This window comes from Lepidochelys kempii, chromosome 3, assembly GCF_965140285.1.
Source record: "Lepidochelys kempii isolate rLepKem1 chromosome 3, rLepKem1.hap1, whole genome shotgun sequence".
Lineage (NCBI taxonomy): Eukaryota > Metazoa > Chordata > Testudines > Cheloniidae > Lepidochelys > Lepidochelys kempii.
The window spans coordinates 84,694,751-84,718,170 of record NC_136382.1 but is presented as its reverse complement, the minus strand read 5'-3'; the positions used below and the strand labels follow the sequence as shown (position 1 = coordinate 84,718,170).

Sequence of the window (23,420 nt, the reverse complement as noted above, 5' to 3'; positions counted from 1 at the left end):
GGGAGAAGGAATCTGGTAAGCCTGGGACTAGTTTGAGACTGGCAAGGAGACTGGGACTGGGAACTGAAGAGGGGGCAAGGCTAAGACTGGGAGCCAGAGGTGGTAGTGGGAGAGGAGGCTGGGACAGGTTGCGTGGGGACACTGGGAGCTGGGTATGGAAGGAGAGGCTGGGACCAGTTGGGCAAGGAGTCTAGGGCTGGGAACCACGGGGTGGTGAGGGAAACAGGAAAGGTGAAAGATTGGGAGCTAGTGGGATTGGCCGGTGGGGGAATGACACTGAGATCGGACAAAGACCTGGGGCAAGGAGAGAGAGAGAGAGAGAGACAGACGGATTGGCTAGACAAAAAGACTGGGTTAAGGAGTCAGAGATGGAGTGGGGGGTAAGACTGATATTGGATGAAGTGTCTGGGGAGGCAGACAAAGACTAGCAGCCAGTGTATGGGGCACAGAGACAGGGAGGAGCCTGAGGAGTAGAGACTGGGACTGACTGGGTGAGAAGAATGGGACTGCAATGAGGCGCTGGGGTGGGGTAGAGACAGCACAGAGACAGACTGTAGGAAATGGGTTAAGAGGGGGCCACAGTTTGGGGGAAGAGGCAGAAGAGTCTGTGCCCTGTAGAGCACACTGCTCTCCAGAGCCTGGAATGGAACCCCAGATTCCTGAGTTTTTCACCATTCCCCTGCTGTTAGCAAATAACTGTGAAACCCACTGGCAAAGTGTGTGTCTCATCCCCCACTAGTGCTGGTTCACACAGAGGATTGACAACCTACTACTGCCACCTCTTACTCCATTAGCTCAAGTGCAAGGGGCTGAACCTAAATGTTCCAATCCCGCTGATGAACCATATGGATTTCAATATGATGCTACATGGTGGAATTCCCGCCCACCCAAGTTTGTGTGATTTCTTAAGTGCGTGCTCTCATGCTCTGCCTCTCCCCCATCCTCCCACCATGTGTTAAAAGAACATTATTAAGGTTGCAATGTCAAGCACTCAGAAGTTAGGAAATGCCAGAATCAAGCTTGCCCATGCAACCTTAATTCAAACCCTTGAGCATATGAATTATGATACAGTCCTTAATTATATGATCACATACTATTTTTTTTCCACAGGACTGGGGCTTTATGAGTTCATCGACAAGATTGATCTGCTCTGGAGAAAAATCAGGGTGTTGTTGTAAAAGAGACTTATCAATCGGACCCTTGCCTCATTTATTGCAGAAGGTATGTAGTGAACGAGGCAGAGGATTGCAGGAAGAGTGTAACAGAGTCGCTTGCCCCTTTAAGGTCTAGAGGCCTGGGGCCAGCCAACCCTAGTTACTAAGGAGGCACACCTGAGCAGGGATCAGGTAATTCTCCTATAAGAGCAGCAGGAAGCTGCAGAGAGAGGGGGATGCTCAGGAAGAAACAAGCAGAGTCACTGGCTGCTGGGAGCAAGTAGACTTCAGCAGGATACCTTGAGTTTTCAAGGACAAGGCTCCAGGCAGGGAAGACCTGGGATCAGAGACTTGACGGGGATTTGCAAACTTCTATTCTGAATATTTTCATACATTAATAAATCCAACCTTACAGAGGGATATTGCTGAACTTAAGAGTTTGTATGCGGCACACTTAAAAGGCCCCGAAGAGGGGAAAAGAGGCCTGAGAGCAACCTCAGGCCATGAGGGGGTGCTTAAGAGGTGGCTACCAGCCAGATTATAAAAAGAGGAAGACTGGCCTTATGGTTAAGACAGTTGAATAGGAAACTGTAATTCTAGCATTTCTTATCTTTTGAATGGTTGACTTTGCAAACCTAATCAATGAAGGGTTTTTTGAATTGATAGATAGATTAGATAGATAGAGCGCCAACTTCCACACAACAGTCTACTTAAAGTAAACATGTAAAATCTTTAGTTGTACTTAAAAAGACATATTTTACCTAATCTTAGCACAGTAAGCTAACACCTCATTAAGGGATATATTTTAAATATAGAAAATTCCTCAGAAAGGGAAGATACTGCCCCATGGTAACTGTTAACATGTTTAAGTTCACCCATGGCACCATATTTTTAGAGTGTTTCACCTAGAGGATCTCAAAGTGATACACTGTGCATAGGTATTTCTCATCCCCTACTGAAATGCAACCATGTCTGGAGTGAAATACAATTATAGAATCATAGAACTGGAAGGGACCTCGAGAGGTCATCTAGTCCAGTCCCCTGCACTCAAGTCAGGACTAAGTATTATCTAGACCATCCCTGACAGGTTTTAGTCCAACCTGCTCTTAAAAATCCCCAATGATGGAGATTCCACAACCTCCCTAGGCAACTTATTCCAGTGCTTAACCACTCTGACAGTTAGGAAGTTTTTCTAATGTCCCACCTAAACCACCCTTTCGGCAATATAAGCCCATTGCTTCTTGTCCTATCCTCAGAGGTTAAGAACAACAATTTTTCTCCCTCCTCCTTGTAACAACTTTTTATGTACGTGAAAACTGTTATCACGTCCTCCCTCAGTCTTCTCTTCTCCAGACTAAACAAACCCAATTTTTTTCAATCTTCCCTCAAAGGTCATGTTTTCTAGACCTTTAATCATTTTTGTTGCTCTTCTCTAGACTTTCTCCAATTTTTCCACATCTTTCCTGAAATGTGGTGCCCAGAACTGGACACAGTACTCCAGTTGAGGCCTAATCAGTCTGGAGTAGAGCAGAAGAATTACTTCTCGTGTCTTGCTTACAATACTGCTGCTAATACATCCCAGAATGATGTTTGCTTTTTTTTAACATCATTACACTGTTGACTCATATTTAGCTTGTGATCCACTATGACCCCCAGATCCCTTTCCGCAGTACTCCTTCCTAAGCAGTCATTTCCCATTTTGTGTGTGTGCAACTGATTGTTCCTTCTTAAGTGGAGTACTTTGCATTTGTCCTTATTGAATTTCATCCTATTTACTTCAGACAATAGCTATTCTGTATCAGACTTGCTGCACAGAAGTTTTTGGAAGGGAGAATAAACTATTTCTACTAAAATTACAATTTTAAGTAAGACCATGTAATTATCTAAACTGGATATTGTCCAGGACTCTGAGCTTTTGAAAAAACATCTTGTGTTCCTCAGTAATCTTGTGTTCCTCAGAATATAGGGCTTGTCTACATGTAAAGTTGCTAAAGCTAAATTGAAATCAATGACTCAAACTGAAATAAGAGGGTCCAACATAGGGGTTTGGAGCAGATAAATTAAACCATTGCAAGTTTGTGTGCAGACAAGACCTTAGTTCCATACGCTCACTTGTAGATCGGAGAGCTCTGAGGGAAATTTCTCCACTTCCCCCACAATTCACTCAGAATTTGGATGGGGAACAGGCTTATTGCTAGGAACCAAGCAATGCATCTCAATACTGAATCACATTTCAGTGAAAACAAGGTAGCAGGTCTGATAATGACCTAATATTTCATTATAATTGAACATATATTTATAAAAATACTTTTCATCCCTAAAGATCTCCAAATTATGAATTTAAGATAAATACAGGGATTATTTCATCCACCATGAAACTGTCCTCTACCCTCAGGGTGAAAAACAGCAACGTATGTGACAAATCCATGTGTTGTAGAGAACAGACAATTACTATATAAACCGCAAACATCTCTAAGAAGCTAAGACTAAAAGCCTTGTCCTTCAGCTCCAAAAACACAGGCGTCTACCAGTTGGCTGTCAGGGCGGCCCTTACATTCTCTGCGGGCCCTCTGTGAGAAAGCAGCGTCACATACAAATACGAAGCACATTACAACTATACAACATGAGAAATGAATACCTTTTCCAACTGAAACTGCAACAAGAACTTTTAGGTATGAAAAATGTAATTACCAACTTGGAAACTGGCCAGGACATTGGGGCCAACACCCCTACTCTTAGAGTGAATACATCAGTTCTTTAATGACTTAAAGTGGCAACGGAGTACTTCCTAATACCACATAGGGACACTGATTTAGTAGGAAGAGTTCTGCCTTTTGAGTCCCCAACACTACTTTCCTATAGTTGCTTAGAAGCCTCTAATCCCAGTACTAATTCCGCCTGACCTTACTACAGTTGTGAGATCTGAACAAAATTACATTACAAGGTGGTCAGTGTCATACATAACACATGCTCACATTGCTAACATAATCTGAACGTAAACTCATAAGTTTAAGAGAGGGTGTTTCTCTTGTGCATCACTGACTGACCCAGGTTTTAATAAGTAAAGATGTAAATAAAGATTAGTTGTGCCAGGACAGAAACACAATATATGTACCTCTACATCAGATTCTTGGTAATTTTCCATTAGTCTCTGAACAAATGTTTCGACTATTTGTGGTCTTACAGCTGAGAAGTTTTCTTGCATGATTCGATGCTTCCAGAGCTCTGGAGGAGCCAGGGGAAAAAACATAACAAACAATACATCAACAGATGTCTGTCACAAAATATTGATCCCTCTTTAATCCCTGTAAAATGATACCATGTGCAATTTGTAGTTTAGGATTTCTCAATCTTTCTAAAACTGTATGCAACAGAAGGTAACCATCACCACAAACAAATTATGTGATTCTATGCAGCAGGGGTGTTAGATACATGGTGTCAAAAGGGTAAAATACATTTTTGTTATGGGCCAGGTGCCCCAGTTAGGGCCCTATCCACAATTGATCACTGCCTGATAATAAGAGCTTTGCATGAAATTTGAGAGTAGAATATGGCTTTTTATGTAGTAACTAAATGTTTGGGTAGAAAAATTACTGTTGCATTCAACACCAGTCAGTGGGAAAAAATGGTACCAGCCACTTCTAGAACTACCATTATTTCCACCACTTGCTTGTTTGACCATTTGTGCATGCACTTATCGGATCTGCACAGTTATCCTAAATGTATAAATTAAAGTGCATAGTTATGCACTTAAATGACTTGGAAGTCTGGCTTTTAAAGTGTCATCATTTGGCTTAAGCATTGACACCCCAATGAGATAAGTGGGAGCAGTTTCAAGCTGTCTGCAGATGCAGGGAAAAAAGTTTGAGTTAGTTTGGCACACACAGCTCATATCTGGAAAGTTTTCTTTGCAATAATTATGGTTAAAACTTGCTTTATAAAAACAAAGTCAAAGTTTAGATTTTGCAGCATTTGAATCTAGGTGAGCAGGCTGGATAAGTATGTCAAATGGGTCAGGTGCTTGAAACCCCAGTGTACAAGTCTTCATCACATGGTAGCATAGTCAAGGAATGGGCATTTTCACATAAAGGGCTGGGCTTTATCAAAACCTGAAGGGAATTTTATGTGATGTTGGTAAATTTTCACCAATGATTTCACTGTATGTGGGACAAATTGTTCCTCGCTCTTGAATGGGTGCAAAGGGAAGCAGGAAGGATAGACAGGAAACTTACCACCCTGCACAAAGGCTGGGTAGAATCCTTGCACTCCACCCTCCATGTGCCGCTAGGGACGCATGTTCCCCAGTGGGAAAATGGATGGAAGCAGCTACAAAACTAGTAAGCCTACTGTAACCCAAGTCCTTCCAGAGCTCCCACACATATGTAAAGGCTGTAGGATTGGGCTTCCCATGTTTGGTATGCTTCCTACGCAGAAAAGAGGTGGAGGGCTAAATGTAAAAATGCATTTTGTATTTTAACACCTTACCTGTAGGGAGGCCATTTCCTGCTCTTGCTCTTTCAGATGTAACTAGTGTCATCTCCTGGTTAATTTTCTTTTTCACATCATGGATCATGTGTATTTCTAGACTTTCCAGCAGTTTTTGAAGCTATAGTAAGTGTACAGTAAATTGTTCACATTAAATCTCTATGCTTATTATACCTCATCTGCTGTGCTTTGCCAATTTTCAGTTTTTTAAAAAGTAAGTTTAAAAAACACACAGTATGTAGGAGTGAAAATAAGATAATTTAGGGAAGTTATATTGTGTCCAATTCAGTAGCACGAATACTTTGGGGGTCAGATTCACTAGTCCATTACAGCTGCTTTATGCTGCTCCAGGGCATTGAGATGTGGGACTTACAGCACAGGTCCCAGTTTGCTTGACCTACCCCTACAGGTGACCCTGTTTAGGCCCCCCACAGGTTTTAATGGTTCCATGTCGGTCAACAGCACTCCCCCTGCACAGTAATAGTCCTCCTTTACCTGCCGTGTTTTGACTTCAATTTCTGATGCTCCTTTTGGGGGAAGTATAGACTGAGAGCTTGTCACAAGTCCTTCAAACTCATCTTCTGTGCCCATGTGCCTGGCGATGGCTCTCATAGCAGGGTATAGGATGTCAGTGCTAAAGAAACCCAGACAAAGATGTTACACATATTCCTTTCTCAACAGTATTTTCAGTCTCTTCTGTATTTCTCTCTTTCCGGCCACAAGTACCTTTACCCTCCCCTCCCCCGACACATAAGCACTGGGACTCATTTCACTATCCCCTGTTACCCTGTCGGGAAGCCCTGCTAGCAAAGCAAGATTTTCTGTGTGGACCAATCATGTGATATTGAATCTCACATTACATCACTTCTTTTTTCAATAGTTATAGAAAAATAAAAGTTCAGTGGATGAAGCAGGAAGAGCTAAAACAAAGCAGAGAATTCTGGTTGCCAGTACGAACTTCTCCCCTGAAAACCAAAGAGATGTAGACACTCCCCCATGCTGCCCTCTCGTATCTGATCGCGTTTGCTAGGTTGAAACAGTGCCAGCCTGACTACTGAAAGGGCCCTTTATGTCTCCAAACAACAAGAGGAGCAATTGACAAAAGGGCACAGGTACCAGGTTACATTTGACACCATTGATCGCATTAGACACAGACATCTGCAGAACTTGAAAACCTCATTTGCTCAAGATGAGTGGAAGCTTTCCCCAGTGAAGGGGGTGACTGCAGTGTTTTACCAGCACTTTCCACAGAGCTGTTTCCATTCACAAAATATATACACCAAGATTCAACAAAGTGATCCCTAAACCCAGCACAGATGAATCATCCTGGCATAGAGAAATTCTCTGCTGGCACAGAGTTGGCATAGGAACTGCTACACTAATACCTCCTCCGGAGGTGCCAGCGTAGGGAATTTGGAAAAGGCGGCGGGGGGGGGGGGAGGGAAAAGGAGCTTGGCTGTACCCCAGTGCTCATGACTACCATATCAGTCCCTTGGCAGCTGGCACAAATTAGCATAGCCCTGAAACAGTGGGGATAAAGCAAGAGTGATTGCTGGAGCCACAGCTGCCCAGTGCCCAGATGTGTGGGAGAAGTGCCCTGCCACACATTTAGCGTGAAGAACCCATGCCCCCAGCTCCCCAGTACTCCTGAAGAGTTTCAGAATGCTGTAGGAGCAGATTGAGCTCAAGTGCACTACATGTTCCTGGAACTAGGGGCTCTCCCCCCCTGCAGACTGTATAAGCTCTACAGAGGGCAGAGATCCCAGTCCCAGGATGCATACAGATTCTTACCAAATCCCCAGGCTATACCAGTAAGTGGGTCTGGGTATTGCAGGTGGGTCTTGCTCTTGCAGCTCCCCAGCCCTGGCAATTTCTTCTCTTCTTCCGAATGAGCAATGAAGAACAGCTCCCAACTCCCCCTGCTCTCTAGGTGACATTGTATCACCAGATTTTCGCCCCCTTCCCTGGCCTGCACTGTGCTAAGGAGCCAGATTAGGCCACCTGAAAACTCCCCTGACATGGGGGAGTCCTACACTGGCATTAATCTGGCATGTCTTGCTCATATGCCACCCTTCCGCTCTGGACTCACCACAGGGATGTGCCAGGGCAGGAGGGAGTGTGGCAGGAGCATTACTGCATGTTAGCTATGCTCAGATGGCTCCTTGAGAGCCTTTACCAGCTAGCACAGGTGAGTATAGCTCTAAAGTGCGTCAGCATTGTGAGGTCAGCATTGGACTAGTTTGAAAACTAGAAAGCTGCAATCACCTCCCTGACAGCCCCACCCTGCTGCACAAAACAGAGACTGGGCACAGTAGAAAACTGGTATGACATTCTACTCAGATATGCTTCTGTTGTTCAGGGATTTGTAGATATAAATTGGGAGGTCTGCTTTTATGTAAGTATAACTAACAATGATATCTTAGTATTTCTTCTCTCAAGTCACTAGAGATAACAGTGAGTCGGTATTTCTATTGTAACTCACTGGTTTAACAACAGGTTATACCAGCGAGTAGGGGCATAAAATTGACATCTGAGTGATCTCAATATAATCTGAAGATAGCAACACAACACGTCACACAGGAACAGTACAGTGAAGGTATTCAGTGGCACTTTGATATCTGATGACTAGAATAGAGAGAGACCTGATACCAGTTTGTTAAAGGAACAAACTAACCCATTAAGACAAAAATGATTGCACGGACGCAAACAGACACTTCTTCTCTGCTTCATTTTGTGAGAATCCTGTTTTCCAATAGCCCCAAAACACCCCGCTACCTAGACTGTATTACTACTGTAAAAAGAAAAGGAGTACTTGTGGCACCTTAGAGACTAACCAATTTATTTGAGCATAAGCTTTCGTGAGCTACAGCTCACTTCATCGGATGCATACCGTGGAAACTGCAGCAGACTTTATATATACACAGAGAATATGAAACAATACCTCCTCCCACCCCACTGTCTTGCTGGTAATAGCTTATCTAAAGTGATCATCAGGTGGGCCATTTCCAGCACAAATCCAGGTTTTCTCACCCTCCACTCCCCCCCACAAATTCACTCTCCTGCTGGTGATAGCCCATCCAAAGTGACAACTCTTTACACAATGTGCATGACTATCAAGTTGGACTATTTCCTGCACAAATCCAGGTTTTCTCACATTCCCCCCACCCCCATACACACACAAACTCACTCTCCTGCTGGTAATAGCTCATCCAAACTGATGATAATAGCAAACTATAGATAATATTATTATATTATATTATATATATATATTATATATAATATATTATAGATAATATTACGATAATAGCAAACTATAGATAAGCTATTACCAGCAGGACAGTGGGGTGGGAGGAGGTATTGTTTCATATTCTCTGTGTATATATAAAGTCTGCTGCAGTTTCCACGGTATGCATCCGATGAAGTGAGCTGTAGCTCACGAAAGCTTATGCTCAAATAAATTGGTTAGTCTCTAAGGTGCCACAAGTACTCCTTTTCTTTTTGCGAATACAGACTAACACGGCTGTTACTGTGAAACCTATTACTACTGTGTTATCCAGCAAACTTTTATTTTCATTATGTTGCTCATTTTGGTAATAGATTTTATTTCAGGGGACCAGGAGGGCAATGCCTTATCACATTTTTAAAAAGATATAGTTTTAGGCTTTTAGTAAGTGTCCCTCTAAAGAAAACTTGCCAGATTTTCTAATGCACATTATTCAGGCCAAGCCAAGTGGGAGGATTAGGAAGAATCCTGGTACACTTCCACTTTATTAAAAATCAGCTTCAGGAATGTCAATTTTTAAAAGTACTGTGTGTAACATTGATCTGAATGTCCTAAAGAGACAGGTATAAATAATAGTGTCACTGAAAGGCCACAGGAATACATTTGGAACAACCTGACTAATGAACAATTCAGGTACAAAGAAATCAGATCAGGTCAAAAACCCTATTCTAAAGAGAAAGCAAAGATATTAGAATAATTATCGATTTTGTACCAAACTAAAGAAAGGTAGAACTAAAACAGAGCACATTGAAATAGGCTAAGAATAAGAGAACAGTGTGAAGAATGGTACAGGCATTTATTTTTTTTAAACTTTCACAACCACTCCAGTCTAGAATACTTTTACATCAGAATGAAACTCACCCATATAGCTCAGCAAACTGTTTGTAAAGAGGAACTGTATTGATATCCTTGACTTTCAGTTTAAGTCTACCCCATTCTGCCTTTAATACTTCCAATTGCTTCCATATTATCAGAAAAGATCTCAGCAAAGCACGTGAAGTAACTGGATCGTGGAGCCTTGGCAGAGCTTTGCAAATCTTTCTGCTGCTCTCTGACCCACTGGCATGTGATTCATCAATTTCTGCCAAATTCTAATGAAATTATTATGGGAGACATATTTTGTTACAATCTCATATCATATACTTCATTGTTTAATAAAATGAGATAAGCCACTGTACGCCTGTTAGAGATTGAACAAAAAAAAACTTGCAACCCACTGTAATTGTTTCCATACACTAGTGTCCTACAAAATCTAGCGGAGGTAAAATCCTGGCTATTTTTTCATTGCAATGACTATAGAAAAGACAAGGCCAAAACACACATACACACATACAAATCTTTCATCTTATTGCCACTTTCCTTGAGTCAGTTGCCCCAATAAAACTCCCTGCTGGGCTGTTGACAAAAATATCTTTAAAAACTCAGATCCTCAGCTCAAGTCCTGAAGGAAACAGCCCCTATTAAAAAATAAATAACTTGTTCTCTTTGCACTTTTCTCCACACTCACATTTCCTGACAGTATCACTGTACACTTACGTGTTTACTAACCGGTAGGTTTATCTGCTTTCCATCAGAAATGGCTTGAATCTCAGCCCATCCCCTGAACCAAACCTTTGTGGTAGGTTCTGGAAAGGCTTAATGCTCCCCAGTGACCATTCACCCAATTTTTATCCATTGTGCAAATGTTATTGGAAGCAACGCCTGAGGACCCAGTCCTCTTCTTAACTATCAGTCCTTGCTATACAAGGGGGCCAGGCCTCTCTGCACTGAGCAGCTCTTGTTAAAGGGGCAGATAAGTGTCTCACCCTCTAGTCCTCTGAGGTACAGGTGAGGAAAGTGAAGAGGCCCTGCTTTGTCCCGCAGTTTCTGATGGCATCAAGTACAGCAGCTGGATGGTGGGCACCAGCAACCCTTTTAATGGGCTCTGTCACTGTGGCTCTCCTCATTCCCAGCTACAGTCTAAAAGTTTCTTTGAAACACATTACATCCCATCATACAGTCAAAAGCATGATAGGCCATTGCAGTATAACTATATGGGACTAAGAGCCACTCTTTTATGCTACACTCCCAGGATTCACTGAAGTCAAAGGGAGTTTTTCATAAGAGCTGTGCAGGAAGGTAGAGTGGTTTCCCACATAGGCTGCCAGGGAGGAACCACTCCCAGCCCTCTGTGGTGAGCCGGGCCAGCCCCACCCTTCATGCTGGAAGCAGAAAGGCAGAACAGGAAGTATAAGAGGCGGGGCCTCCAGTTCAGGGCAGCAGCCTACCCACCTTACGCTGAATGGCTTGTGTGCATTTGCTGTCTGCCATAGTCGGAGAGCTGGGCTATAGACTGCTCCTGCTCTGCCTTGCTCAGAGGGATTGAGCCTGACTGTGGCCATGTCTACACCACCATTTATGTAAGCAAAACTTCTGTCACTCAAGGGTGTGAGAAAGAACACATCCCAGAGCGTCATACATTTTGCCAGCATAAGTGGTAGTGTGCACAGCACTATGTTGATGCAAGAGCTACTCCCGCCAACATAACTACCGCTGCTTATTGGGAGTGGTTTAATTACGTGGACAGGAGCTCTCTCCCGTTGGCACAAGCCAGCTACACAAGACATCTTACAGCAGCGCAGCCTCATCGCTACAGCTGTACCACTGCAAGCTCGCTAGTGTAGACACAGCCTGTGTTTGCTGTCTTCCTCAGCCAGAGAAGCTGGGCAATAGACTGCTAATTGCCCTGCCCCTTACCAATGGGCCCTAGACTCTTTAATGACACTTACCACATTAATTCCCTGTCAAATGGCTATCAGCTGCTAGGAGGCATAGTGAGGCAGAATGGCCTCCTTCTGAGGCAGACAAGGAGGAACCACTCCAAGCTGGATAGCCTAAATGAATTAATTTGTCAGAGGTACCTGTTTTTAATTAGCTACAGCAGTTTGCCATTCAGCATGATCTTCCATAACAACATCATAGCTACTCCGCAGTATATCCTCCATTAGAAATGGCATCCCGACCAGCACCCCATGAGCAACTCTTCGATCGTCATCACTCAGTCTGCACAGGCACAACTGGAGGAGGAGACACTCATGGTGATTTTTCTAGGTTACCCAGACAGATCTCAGTGAGTAACTATGGTAATGAGTTATTGTTAGTACAATTACTTTAAAAGTCGTCCATCCATTTGTATGAACAGATGGATTCTACTAGAAGCCTCTGGCACTGTGGACCTAAAAGTCATGGAAGAACTTTGTTACCCAAGCACAACAACATTGTGATAGCTGCAGGAGAACCAAAAATGAAATTGCCTAGTTCAATTTCATTGTCCAAGAGCAGCCGGTTTTTTTAAATAAACAAACAAATGGTGAATGGTAAAATAATTTGGAGACAGGCACAGTAACTTTTGGATGTACAACAAGTACCAGTCACCACACCTGCATGTTATAATTTATGGTATTTAGATTGCTGATAGTGACTGGACACGGTCCTCCATCTACTAGAAATGCCCTCCAAGGAAACAGCGTCAATGTCTAAAACAAATTCAGATAACATTCAGAAGCACAAAAATAATGTTCAAACAATAATAAAGGTCTCATCTAACTTGAGCTGAGGAATAAAATCCACAGTGCAGACAGCGGCTTAGTCTGTAATATACCATGCTCTGACTTCTTTGCATGAGTTGCAGATAAGTGTATAATTGGAACTATACAAGATGCACTAGGACTGCTGAGACAACAGTGGGATGAGTTAAGGGACTGTTATCTTCCCCCTCCGTTTCCTGGATTGTTGGAAGCTGGTGTCAGATTTAACATCACGTTCACATTTTTTTAAATTTCGTTATCTTTGAGTTTTGCCACAAACTATATTGAAAGAAAGGAGGAGTTCAGTGGTCATACGTTGACAGCACTATACTTAGGCATTAAAGGCAAAATCCTTTAAGCTGACACACCCACCAATGCATCAAAACCCTAATGAGACACAGTCTGCCAGCTTAGTGGCATGGGGTTAGGCAACAAGAATCCCCTACCCATGAGAGCAGGCCTTAGTGGGGAGAAGCACCCATTACTTCTTTTTAAAGCAGTAACAGGAATCTGAGGATGCACTGCTGAGTGCATTTCCTGCCAAACTGCCAGACCCATGCAAACTGCACCAACTGGATGGTTCCCAAACATTCTCACTTGGCTGTTACGGCTCTGCTTTTCACCTGCCTAACTTTGATGATTTAGGGCACATTCTGTCCTAAAGAAACTATTATTCTTCTTCTTCTTCACAGAAGGCAAATCTCATTCTTCACTTGTTCTACATAATGGCTCAGTATGATCATTTAGAGCAGCGGTTCTCAAACTTTAGCAACCAGAGGACCCCCATTTTGATTTAAAAATTTTCACAGACCCCTAAACTGGGTTCTAATTTTCCCCAGAGATTCTCAACCCCCACTCCACCCTTTCCCCCAAGGCCCTACCCCCCGCCCCTCCTCTTTCCCGCCTCTTTTTGCCCCCTTCCCCAATCCTCCCACTCCCACCCAGCGCCTCCTGCATGCTGCTGAACAGCAGTTCCACAACATACAGGAGGCACGGGGAGGGAAAGGAAGGAGTTGATCAGCGAGGCCAGCAGCCCCGGACATGACCCGCAGACCCCCTAGTCCGCGGAGCCCAGTTTGAGAACTGCTGATTTAGAGCAAGCTACCAACTATAGAAGTTTCACAATTCTGTAAGGACTTAAAAAGTATAACACCAAGGTAGGAAAGTAGTCATTTAGGGTGATCCAGTGGGGTATGGCGAGGAGTGCTAAGATGAAAATGAGCAAAGGAAAGTTTAAACTGAATATCTGGAAACATCTACTAACCCTAGCATCTATGGGCCTAATCCAAAGAAGTCAATGGAAAGTTACCTTCAGTAGGCTTTGTATCAGGCCCTATGACTAGCCTTTTTCTTTAATGCCTCTGATGACCCACAACAGGAAGTTAGTGGAAGGTCCATCATTACAATTAGGGTAGATAAAATGACCCAACATACAGTGTAGGGAATAATCCTACTTTGGATGCAAGGGATACGATGACTTACAGTAATAGTTCGCTTCTATTTTTTAGTTTTTTGATTACTTGCTAATTAGTGGACTTTTTCTGGGGACCCCAGTGACAAAGTGAAATGGACTATGATCACAGAAACGAAAAATCACTATGTGCTAAGTTCGGTGCTACCACAGAATGGAGTATCACAGCAAGAACTGAACAACAACTTCTCCCTTCAGCACCCAAGTACAAAAAGGAAACAAATCAAATCAGTCATTCTTTGAAAGTACATTTTACTCACCGTGGGGTGCATGGGACCACTAGCTGCGGGAGCCAGAGCTGTGAGGCAAACACACTCCTTACTGCAGAGTTACTCAGGGGAGGCAGCCCATGGTGCATACTGTCTGTAACACTCTGGTAAGCCAAAATATTCCCAGAGCACAAATATACTGCTCTGAAGAGACACCAAAATCACATTTTAAATACCATCCTTATAAAATCTTTTTGATGTAACTAGCTTACGCTTTCATATTAATATGCTGAACCGAACATCACAGTCATGGGCAGCGACCTGCAACTGACTGTAGTTTTGTACTTAGTGAAAAGCTAAGGGCTTGTCTACATGGTGTTTTAGTCCACATCAGAGGAATGTTAGTTTTAGTCCACACTAGTAGGTCACACACTAACTGGCCTTGTACACCCTGCTGGTGCACACTACAAGTTCCCTAGTGCATATTAAGGTAGTCCCTATATGCTAGGGAAATGTTAATGCATGCCAGCGGGGTCCACATGGGCTACTTCGTGCATGGCAGGCAAGTGCAGACTAAAGCAAGTCCATAGACAAGCCTTTAGTTGCTATGCTTAAGCTGAATGCAGTGACTAGCCACTTGCAATTTCATAAGAAACAACTGCACAAAAATGTATCCACCAGCCGGTGGATTAACATAAGTGAAAATACATCCTACTGATACCAGGGACATTTAATGGAAAGCAGCTTTTCTCATGGTAGAAGGGCTAGCTTGTAGCTAAAGAACATGACTATGAGTCAGGAGTAGAGCTGGGCAAATAATGGATTTGTTGGTTTGCTGGCAATTCCAGAAAACTGAAAAAAAGTTTAATTTAGAGGTTGAACCAAAAATGACATTTTGGGGGCAAACTGAAAAAAACCCAGTAAACATTTAAATGACTATGAATTGCTACAGGCATTAGGACAGGGAAAGAGTGACCCTATAGCCTGGTGATTAGAGCACTTGCCTAGGATGTAGGAGACTTATGTTCAAGTCCTTTATTCAATAATTATTTATATGAAGTAGAACAGGTTCAACAAGAGCGATTGAGAGCACTCCACCCCAGAATATCCCATAGCCCAGTAGCTAGGATACCCCTACAGTGTGGAAGATCCAAATTCAAATCCCTTTTCCACATCAAGCAGAGGATAGTGAGATTGAACTGGGTCTCGCACATCTGAGGTGAGTGCCCTAACCGCTAGGCTAAAAGTTATAAGGAAGACAGCATCATTACTTTCCCCATTTGCGACTCCAGCCTGAAAAGTGAAACGTTTCCATAACATCTAAATGACTAAGAGCAAAGAGATCCCAGATCCATAGTGCGTTCTTCCATAGAGACACAATGCTACTTTGTTATATATTCTATAAACACACACTATATAAATGAAACATCCAGAAACTAAACTGGAAATTGGCCTAAATATACAATAGCTCTAACAATAAGGAGTCCTTGTGGCATCTTAGAGACTAACAAATTTATTTGGGCATAAACTTTTGTGGGCTAGAACCCACTTCATCAGGTGCATTGAGTGGAAAATACAGGCGCAGGTATAAATACATGAAAAGATGGGAGTTGCCTTACCAAGTGTGAGGTCAGTCTAACAAGACAATTCAATTAACAGCAGGATACCAAGGGAGGAAAAATAACTTTTGTAGTGGTAATGAGAGTGGACCATTTCAAATAGTTGACAAGAAGGTGAGAGTAACATTAGGGGGAAATTAGGTTTAGGTTTTGTAATGACCCAACCACTCCCAGTCTTTATTCAGGCCTAATTTGATGGTGTCCAGTTTGCAAATTAATTTGATGGTGTCCAGTTCTGCAGTTTCACGCTGGAGTATGTTTCTGAAGTTTTTTTGTTGAAGAATTGCCACTTTTAGGACTTTCATTGAGTGACCAGGGAGACTGAAGTGTTCTCCTACCGGTTTTTAAATGTTATAATTCCTGATGTCAGATTTGTGTCCATTTATTCTTTTGCATAGAGACTGTCCGGTTTGGCCAATGTACACGGCAGAGGGGCGTCTGAATCTCTTTGCTACAGACATTTCTCATCCCCACATTTTTTGCACACCTTTTAACTCAAAGCCTGAAGCCAAACTATTTCCTGCAAGGTGATAAGCACCCTCAACACCCATTCTCTCAGGAAGTGCTCATCACCCTTTAATTTTAAGCTCTTTGGGGCAGAGACCCTGTCTTTTTGCATGCTTCATGTGCACATATGGTGCTGTACAAGTAATAAATAAATAAAATAAATAGAGTATTTTTAGCAATAAAGGAGTTGTCAGGCAATTTTTGAGGACACCTCAGAGCATTCACAGCTGGAATATGTCAAAGGACTCATAAGAAAGCAATTTGCATTTTAATGTCACTATGCTCTTCCCTGCATTATAACCCCAGTTTGGAGAAAATGATTTAATCATGCTCTCAATAAAGAAGTGATACAGATGTGATATACGGCATATTTATGTTTGCTTTAATTTCCTGTCAGCATACTAATCTCTATCAAAGTGAAATGTTTTCCGAACCAATTGCCCACAATGCCTTAGTGAGTAAAAGATAAAGCAAACTAGCCTGTTTTTTTATTTCTGCTTCCCTGTGGATCTGCAATCTGTCAACAAGTCAATGCTGTATTTACATCACCTTCCCACAACAATCAAAGGACATTACAGAACAGTAATTAAAAGGGGAAGAAGTAAGAGTCACTACCTACTATCCCTGTGTGCTGGGTGGCAGTGCCCATAATCTATCAACACTGTAAATCACAATTATATATTAATTTTCAAGTTAAGAAAATTCTCTTTTGAATGTCTAATGCACATGACACAGGAACATGGGGAAATAGAGTCAATATGTGTAATGACCCAGCCACTCCCAGTCTCTATTCAAACCCAAGTTAATGGTATCTAGTTTGCATATTAATTCAAGCTCAGCAGTTTCTCACTGGAGTCTGTTTTTGAAGCTTTTCTGTTGCAAAATTGCCACCCTTAAATCTTTTACTGAGTGGCCAGAGAGGTTGAAGTGTTCTCCTACCGGCTTTTGAATGTTATGATTCCTGATGTCAGATTTGTGTCCATTTATTCTTTTGCGTAGAGACAGGCATAAGGAATAAAAGATTACAAACCTCTTTTAAAAATGGTTCTATTAGCATTCTTACATAAAGCACAAATTTTTAACATACCACCAATGAGAAAAAAGGTTGACTCAATCCTTTGCCTATTGAAGTCAATAGTCATTTTGCCATTGACTTCAGAGGGAGCAGGATCAGCTAAGCCTTTAGTTTATCCGCCCCTGGTCACCCCAGGTCTGTATTATGATATGATCCCACCAGCCTCTGTTTGTCGCCCTGCTCCAGAAGCACCGGTCTACATAGGGGCCATCAGCAGTTATACCAAGTGTCATGAACAGCACCAGGCAGTTCGAGTCTACCATGTCTGTGTCCTCCTCCTCCATCAAAAGCTCTGTTAAGTGCCTGTGGTGGGTCAGAAAATGCCACCGAAATGTCCACCAGCGTCTCGTGGAAGCTGTGCCTGTTTCCTGACACAGGAGTGAAAGCACAAACAAGAAAAGTTCTTCAAAAGACTCCTCCTTCATGTTGCTGGCTCCAGAAGCTGGGAGTGCACAGACCAAAATGACTGCTGGGCAGGATCTGATAGCAGACTGTTCCGTGCAGGGTGCACAGTCAAGTTTTCCCCTCAGTGCACCATGGTCAAAGGGCTAGAGTGGCCACATTTTGGGAGGACCCCAGGGAGTCTGGGATATAGTTGGTTTGACTTGGGTCTAGGTGATGCAGTGTGGATGCCAGAGTTCCACGTTTGAGTCTGGGTAGGAATATTCTTAACATAGGGTTAAAAATCAATCAGTGTAGCTGCTCTAACCCAGAGTCAGCTGATTAGAGTCCCACTAACTCTGGGCTAACATTGCAGGGTAGACATACCATTAGGGAGCTGATTCTGCAAGGTACAGAGCACTTTCTTCTTCAAAGACACCCTTAGCATTGTAGGATCATCAGGCCCAGTATGTTTAGTTTTTTTAAACCAGCAAAGAACATTTCATGTTCATCCAACACTTTTCATCCTAAAGCACATTATAATCTATTGGTGTATAGAAATCTTCTCCCTAGGTTCTTACGTTAGCACCTGTCACCATACTATCTGAATGCCTCAAATTGCTTACCCACCACTGATGGGACTCAAACTCACAGTCCCTATCTTAGAACACCAATGTCTTATCCATTAGGCAGCTCAGATCACCATAACTACCAGTGAAATGTAGTCACTTCTGGGCAGAGGGGTGACTACTAATGAACAGTGAAAGAAGAGGATATTTTTGCCAGGGACAATGGGCCAGAACAATCTTATGAAAAGTGTTAAGGGAATATCTAACTTCTGAAGAATCTGTCATTGTATTTATTTGGATTTTTAAAAGTGTGACATATGAAATAAAAATATATTTTACACAACATTCCTGTATGCATTCAATTGTGCGGTTCTGACTGATGATCATTATGAGCTCAGACTTCCTGGTGGTTTTCAGAGCTTATTAAACATGTATTTTGCTCAGCCACATAGTCCTTAAATGAAGTCACTAGTACATTTGAGTGTGTTTTTTAGTGTGCGCTCATTGTACTAAGTCCTTTTTGCTAAGTTAAATGACCCAAAAAATTAAAGTCAACATAACTGTATTAAAATAAAAGGGAATGCACATATTTATGATTTGCTATAGTTCTTTTATGCAGTGAACTTTTTCAGACTTATTTAAAGGCAGACAGACTTAGAACATTTTTTTTAAATCAGTTTATTTTGGGTGTTTGATTATAAGAATCCTGCTTATACATCCACATAATAGCATAAAAATTATCACAAGACAAATTCTGCACATATACAACTCTGACTGGACACAGCCAAGGGAAGAATTGGTCTCTTTCATTTTCAAGGAATGAAAGAAATTTCATATTTAGACCTGATTTTTCATTCATTTAAAAATTGTCAGGCCAGAAAGGAAGCTTCCCTCAATTTTTCTTTTAAAATTACACTTACACTATCATAGTCAGATCTCCAGCTGCTCAGTCTTTGAGCAGTGCAAAGTTGTATAGCTACGTAAACACACACACACAAGCATGCGGCTTGAAATGTCACACAGATACCACATATGGCAGCCTACATATGCATTATACACCACCACAAAAATTTTCTGTTGTAAATATGCACAGATGTGTCCAATGTTTTGAGAATGTAGCCCACTGTATACAGGTATAATCCGACTGCTGAAAACCATCCCATTGCTGAGTGCATTTAGAAAGCTGCAATACAGCTTAACTCGAGTCATAAGTAAAATCTATTATGTAACAGATACCATTTCTGCATACAATATACATTTCATCTGTTTTATCTTTTGGAAAAAAGGTTACGCAACTGATTTAACAAAGGAAACAAAATCCTGCCCTTTTAATCTGCTGGTCAAAGATAAAATCATTATAAGTTAACCAAGCAACCTGTGGTAACATTCTGCACTGCCAAGCAGGAGGCCAGAATGCAATGCTTTTTGCTACCTTGCTTGGTAGAGACTGAGTGCTGCAGGAGGTGACAGCTCCCATCCCTTGGCATAATGTGTTGCAGAATTCTGACAGTCTACCATTAGTGAAAGGAAGCAAGTGCAGAATATAAGAATGGGACTTTCTGATAACTTCACACTCCAGTTCAACATGTGTCTCATCTTTAAGATATCTTTCTTTCCTCCCTCAGGATTTTCTGCTTAATTTATGTTTGTGCTCAGACAAATCAATGAATTATCCTGTTTACAAACAGAATAAATCATACAGATTATTCAGAACAAAATCATGCAAACAATACCCAGGTCAAATCTTCATAGCATCACTGCGTGGGGCCTTTATGTGATAAAAATTAGAGCATATTTCTTTAGGCTAGCACTGTGAATGTTTTTGTTCTAAAGATGGACACAGGACTTTAAAATGCTCATCTCCTCTAGTGATGCATTCCATCAAAAAAATTATCTCACAGAAGGGCTGAAGAATTTAAGTTGTGGTAAAAAGGAAGGTTCTTTAGCACTATTTTTACACTGACCAATGTGTTCCAACAGGTTTTGTCCACTCCAGATTGGGGTTGAGGGACACAAAAGTGTCTGAAACATTTTCAATAATTGTTGAACAGTCCACCCAGCACACTTTCCCCACAGATAACTGGTGATGCTCAAGCAGGGACGAGTGTTAGGTAAAGCACTGTGGCGCTGCTTCTCAGTTAGAGGAAAGCTTCAGAGCTGGTGAGAGGTCAAGTTTCAGTCTAGGAACAAGAGGAGATTTTAGACCAAAAAGCAAAGTAAAGCCAAAGAAGTCACTATGTCACTCACTCAACAGAGCTGCTTCTTCCATGCATTCGGATATCTTCTGACTCTGATGCCAGATTGACATTCTGCTACTTTTTACTTGTATTAACAGTGCAGAGCCCACAGAACTATCGGGAAGAGAGCTGGATCCTAGTCTGGCACATGCATCATCATCAGAATTGTTAAGCTTCTGTAGCAGAATTTCTGGGCTTGAGTCCCCTCTGATTTACACCCAGCGGAAGCCAGGAGCAATTTCATTGGTGTCAGACACAAACCGCTCTCACATCAGTGCGAGAGGAGAATCTCTTGTTGGTGCTGAGTGATCCAGAATGAATACAGAAAAGGAGTACTTGTGGCACCTTAGAGACTAACCAATTTATTTGAGCATGAGCTTTCGTGAGCTACAGCTCACTTCATCGGATGCATACCGTGGAAACTGCAGCAGACTTTATATATACACAGAGAATATGAAACAATACCTCCATGTACATTGGTCAAACTGGACAGTCTCTACGTAAAAGAATAAATGGACACAAATCAGATGTCAAGAATTATAACATTCATAAACCAGTCGGAGAACACTTCAATCTCTCTGGTCACGCAATCACAGACATGAAGGTCGCTATCTTAAAACAAAAAAACTTCAAATCCAGACTCCAGCGAGAAACTGCTGAATTGGAATTCATTTGCAAATTGGATACTATTAATTTAGGCTTAAATAGAGACTGGGAGTGGCTAAGTCATTATGCAAGGTAGCCTGTTTCCTCTTGTTTTTTCCTAACCCCCCCCCCCCAGATGTTCTGGTTTAACTTGGATTTAAACTTGGAGAGTGGTCAGTTTGGATGAGCTATTACCAGCAGGAGAGTGAGTTTGTGTGTGTATGGGGGTGGGGGGGATGTGAGAAAACCTGGATTTGTGCAGGAAATAGCCAGACTTGATTATCATGCATTGTGTAAAGAGTTGTCACTTTGGATGGGCTATCACCAGCAGGAGAGTGAATTTGTGTGGGGGGGTGGAGGGTGAGAAAACCTGGATTTGTGCTGGAAATGGCCCACCTGATGATCACTTTAGATAAGCTATTACCAGCAGGACAGTGGGGTGGGAGGAGGTATTGTTTCATATTCTCTGTGTATATATAAAGTCTGCTGCAGTTTCCACGGTATGCATCCGATGAAGTGAGCTGTAGCTCACGAAAGCTCATGCTCAAATAAATTGGTTAGTCTCTAAGGTGCCACAAGTACTCCTTTTCTTTTTGCGAATACAGACTAACACGGCTGTTACTCTGAAACCTGTCAGAATGAATACAGTTTGTCTTTCAGATTCCAGTCTGAGTTTATAGCTCTGGCAGCTAGGAAAGCCGTCTTCGCACTTGTAAACTGAGCAGATTTTATCTGAAAAGTTACTGGGATACATTTTTACAGAGATGATGCCATATTTACAGAGAGACTTTTCAGAGTAGAATCTCATTTTACAAGAAATATAGGATGGTTGCAAGGCTGGTTCTTAAACTGTTAGGAGTCATACTGAGGAAGAGTAAAGATGAGGAGGAGGTTTTCTTGGACAACAAAGAAGGGTCTCAGGTAAAGTCTTCAGATTGGAACGTAAAGATGTCTAGGACTGTCTGTCTGAGGCTTCTCCTATCTTTGCCACAGGAAAAAGTACTGTGATTTCCACGCCGCTCCATAATACCATGTTACATCACACACACACACACACACACATCAACCAAACAGGCTTCTTTATTCTGAAATTTAGAGGTGCTAGTTGTAAACGGCCTTGTACTTCTGTCAGGATAGACATGCACATTGCATTTGTGGGATTTTTCTACGCAAATAAGGCTTTGTAGTAGTCATTTAATCTTAGTTTATTTGGTACAGAATTTCTTTGTGTTATAAGAGTATTTGGAAAGCAATCAATTGTGCAGCACAGTCTGGACAACTTTCTTGTTTAACCCCAGTTTATTGTACAGCAGCCAAACCCTCCCAATTTAACCAGTGCACTATCCTGTAATCTCTGGCTTTTGGAACATTATTGCGCTAATATTTGCACTTGACCGGGAGTGAAAGGCTGGTGCAAAAACCAGATATTACACACATGTCCTGAAATTATCAGGTGTTTGTCTTAATTAAAGGGCATCTGCTGTTCAATGGCTCTGAGGCCAAACAAGTTCTGTTCCATTTGCAGAAGCATCATTTCACATTGTAGGAGCCATATGGTAGAAAGACATGGGAAAATCTGACCAGCCCAAAGGATTTAAACAACTAATTATTACTTATTCTGAAATTACATTTATAAGACCTGTGTGGTGGGAGGAGGAGGAGGTGGAAGGGCTAGTGATCAAAGCACAGGATTGGGAGACAGAAGATGTGTCTTCCATTTCTGGCTCTGCCACAGAGTTGTTTTGCGTCTTGGGCAAGATACTTAACTCCCTTGATACCTGAGTTTTCTCATCTGTAAAATGATGCTACTTACTTACTTCACAGGGATATGGTGAGGTCACATTCATTCATGTTTGTAAAAGGCTGTGAGATCACAAAATGTGCATGGTGGAATGTACTGAAAGCATATGATAGTAGGGCAATTTAACTGATTTAAACCTCAAGACGTGAAAATATGGGGGTAGGCATAAAGGTATTTTCTGGCACTAATACATCATCGTATACTATATATTTAAGGTAAAAGGCAACATTTCAGTCAGTAACGGTCCTCTTTTTGTTGAAAGGTTTTTCTGATCTCGTTCTGACCATTGATGGTGATGTATTTGTTACTTACCGATCCTTTCGTTCTCTCCCCAGTCCGTGGTCAGAGGCTCTGGATTTAGGGAATCAAAACAGTTTGGGGAGTTTCCTAATTGAGCAAAGCTGAAAAGGTACGAAAC

At 42.0% G+C, this 23,420-nt stretch overlaps 2 protein-coding genes across 4 annotated transcripts in view; one reads left to right on the top strand and one right to left on the bottom strand.

Moving 5' to 3' along the window:
• The window catches only part of LOC144930413 (uncharacterized), a 72,121-nt gene that overhangs the window by 25,508 nt on the left and 23,193 nt on the right, over window positions 1-23,420 (top strand). For 2 of the 3 annotated variants that reach the window (XM_078852158.1, XM_078852160.1), the window contains one exon: window positions 1,111-1,221. In XM_078852158.1, the coding sequence (XP_078708284.1) occupies window positions 1,111-1,221 (111 nt within the window). Of the gene's footprint in view, window positions 1-1,110; window positions 1,575-23,420 lie in introns of those variants that run through there. The other variant, XM_078852159.1, reaches the window with a different exon arrangement.
• LOC140908202 (coiled-coil domain-containing protein 162) lies at window positions 1,318-11,232 on the bottom strand. Its single transcript, XM_073335157.1, has 6 exons — window positions 11,194-11,232; window positions 9,784-10,013; window positions 6,135-6,273; window positions 5,640-5,760; window positions 4,270-4,379; window positions 1,318-1,374 (listed from the first exon to the last, which is right to left on the bottom strand). The coding sequence occupies exons 1-6, from the start codon at window positions 11,230-11,232 to the stop codon at window positions 1,318-1,320; spliced, it is 696 nt and encodes a 231-aa protein (XP_073191258.1).

Excerpts from the sequence above, each read along its gene's own strand:
- LOC140908202 (XM_073335157.1), bottom strand. The coding sequence starts at position 11,232 with ATGGCAGACAGCAAATGCACACAAGCCATTCAGCGTAAG. Across the intron at positions 5,761-6,134 it reads TTGAAGTCAAAACACGGCAG|CTTCAAAAACTGCTGGAAAG; the intron begins GTAAAGGAGGAC and ends CACTTACTATAG. Across the intron at positions 1,375-4,269 it reads ACCAAGAATCTGATGTAGAG|CTTCCTGCTGCTCTTATAGG; the intron begins GTACATATATTG and ends CTCTCTCTGCAG.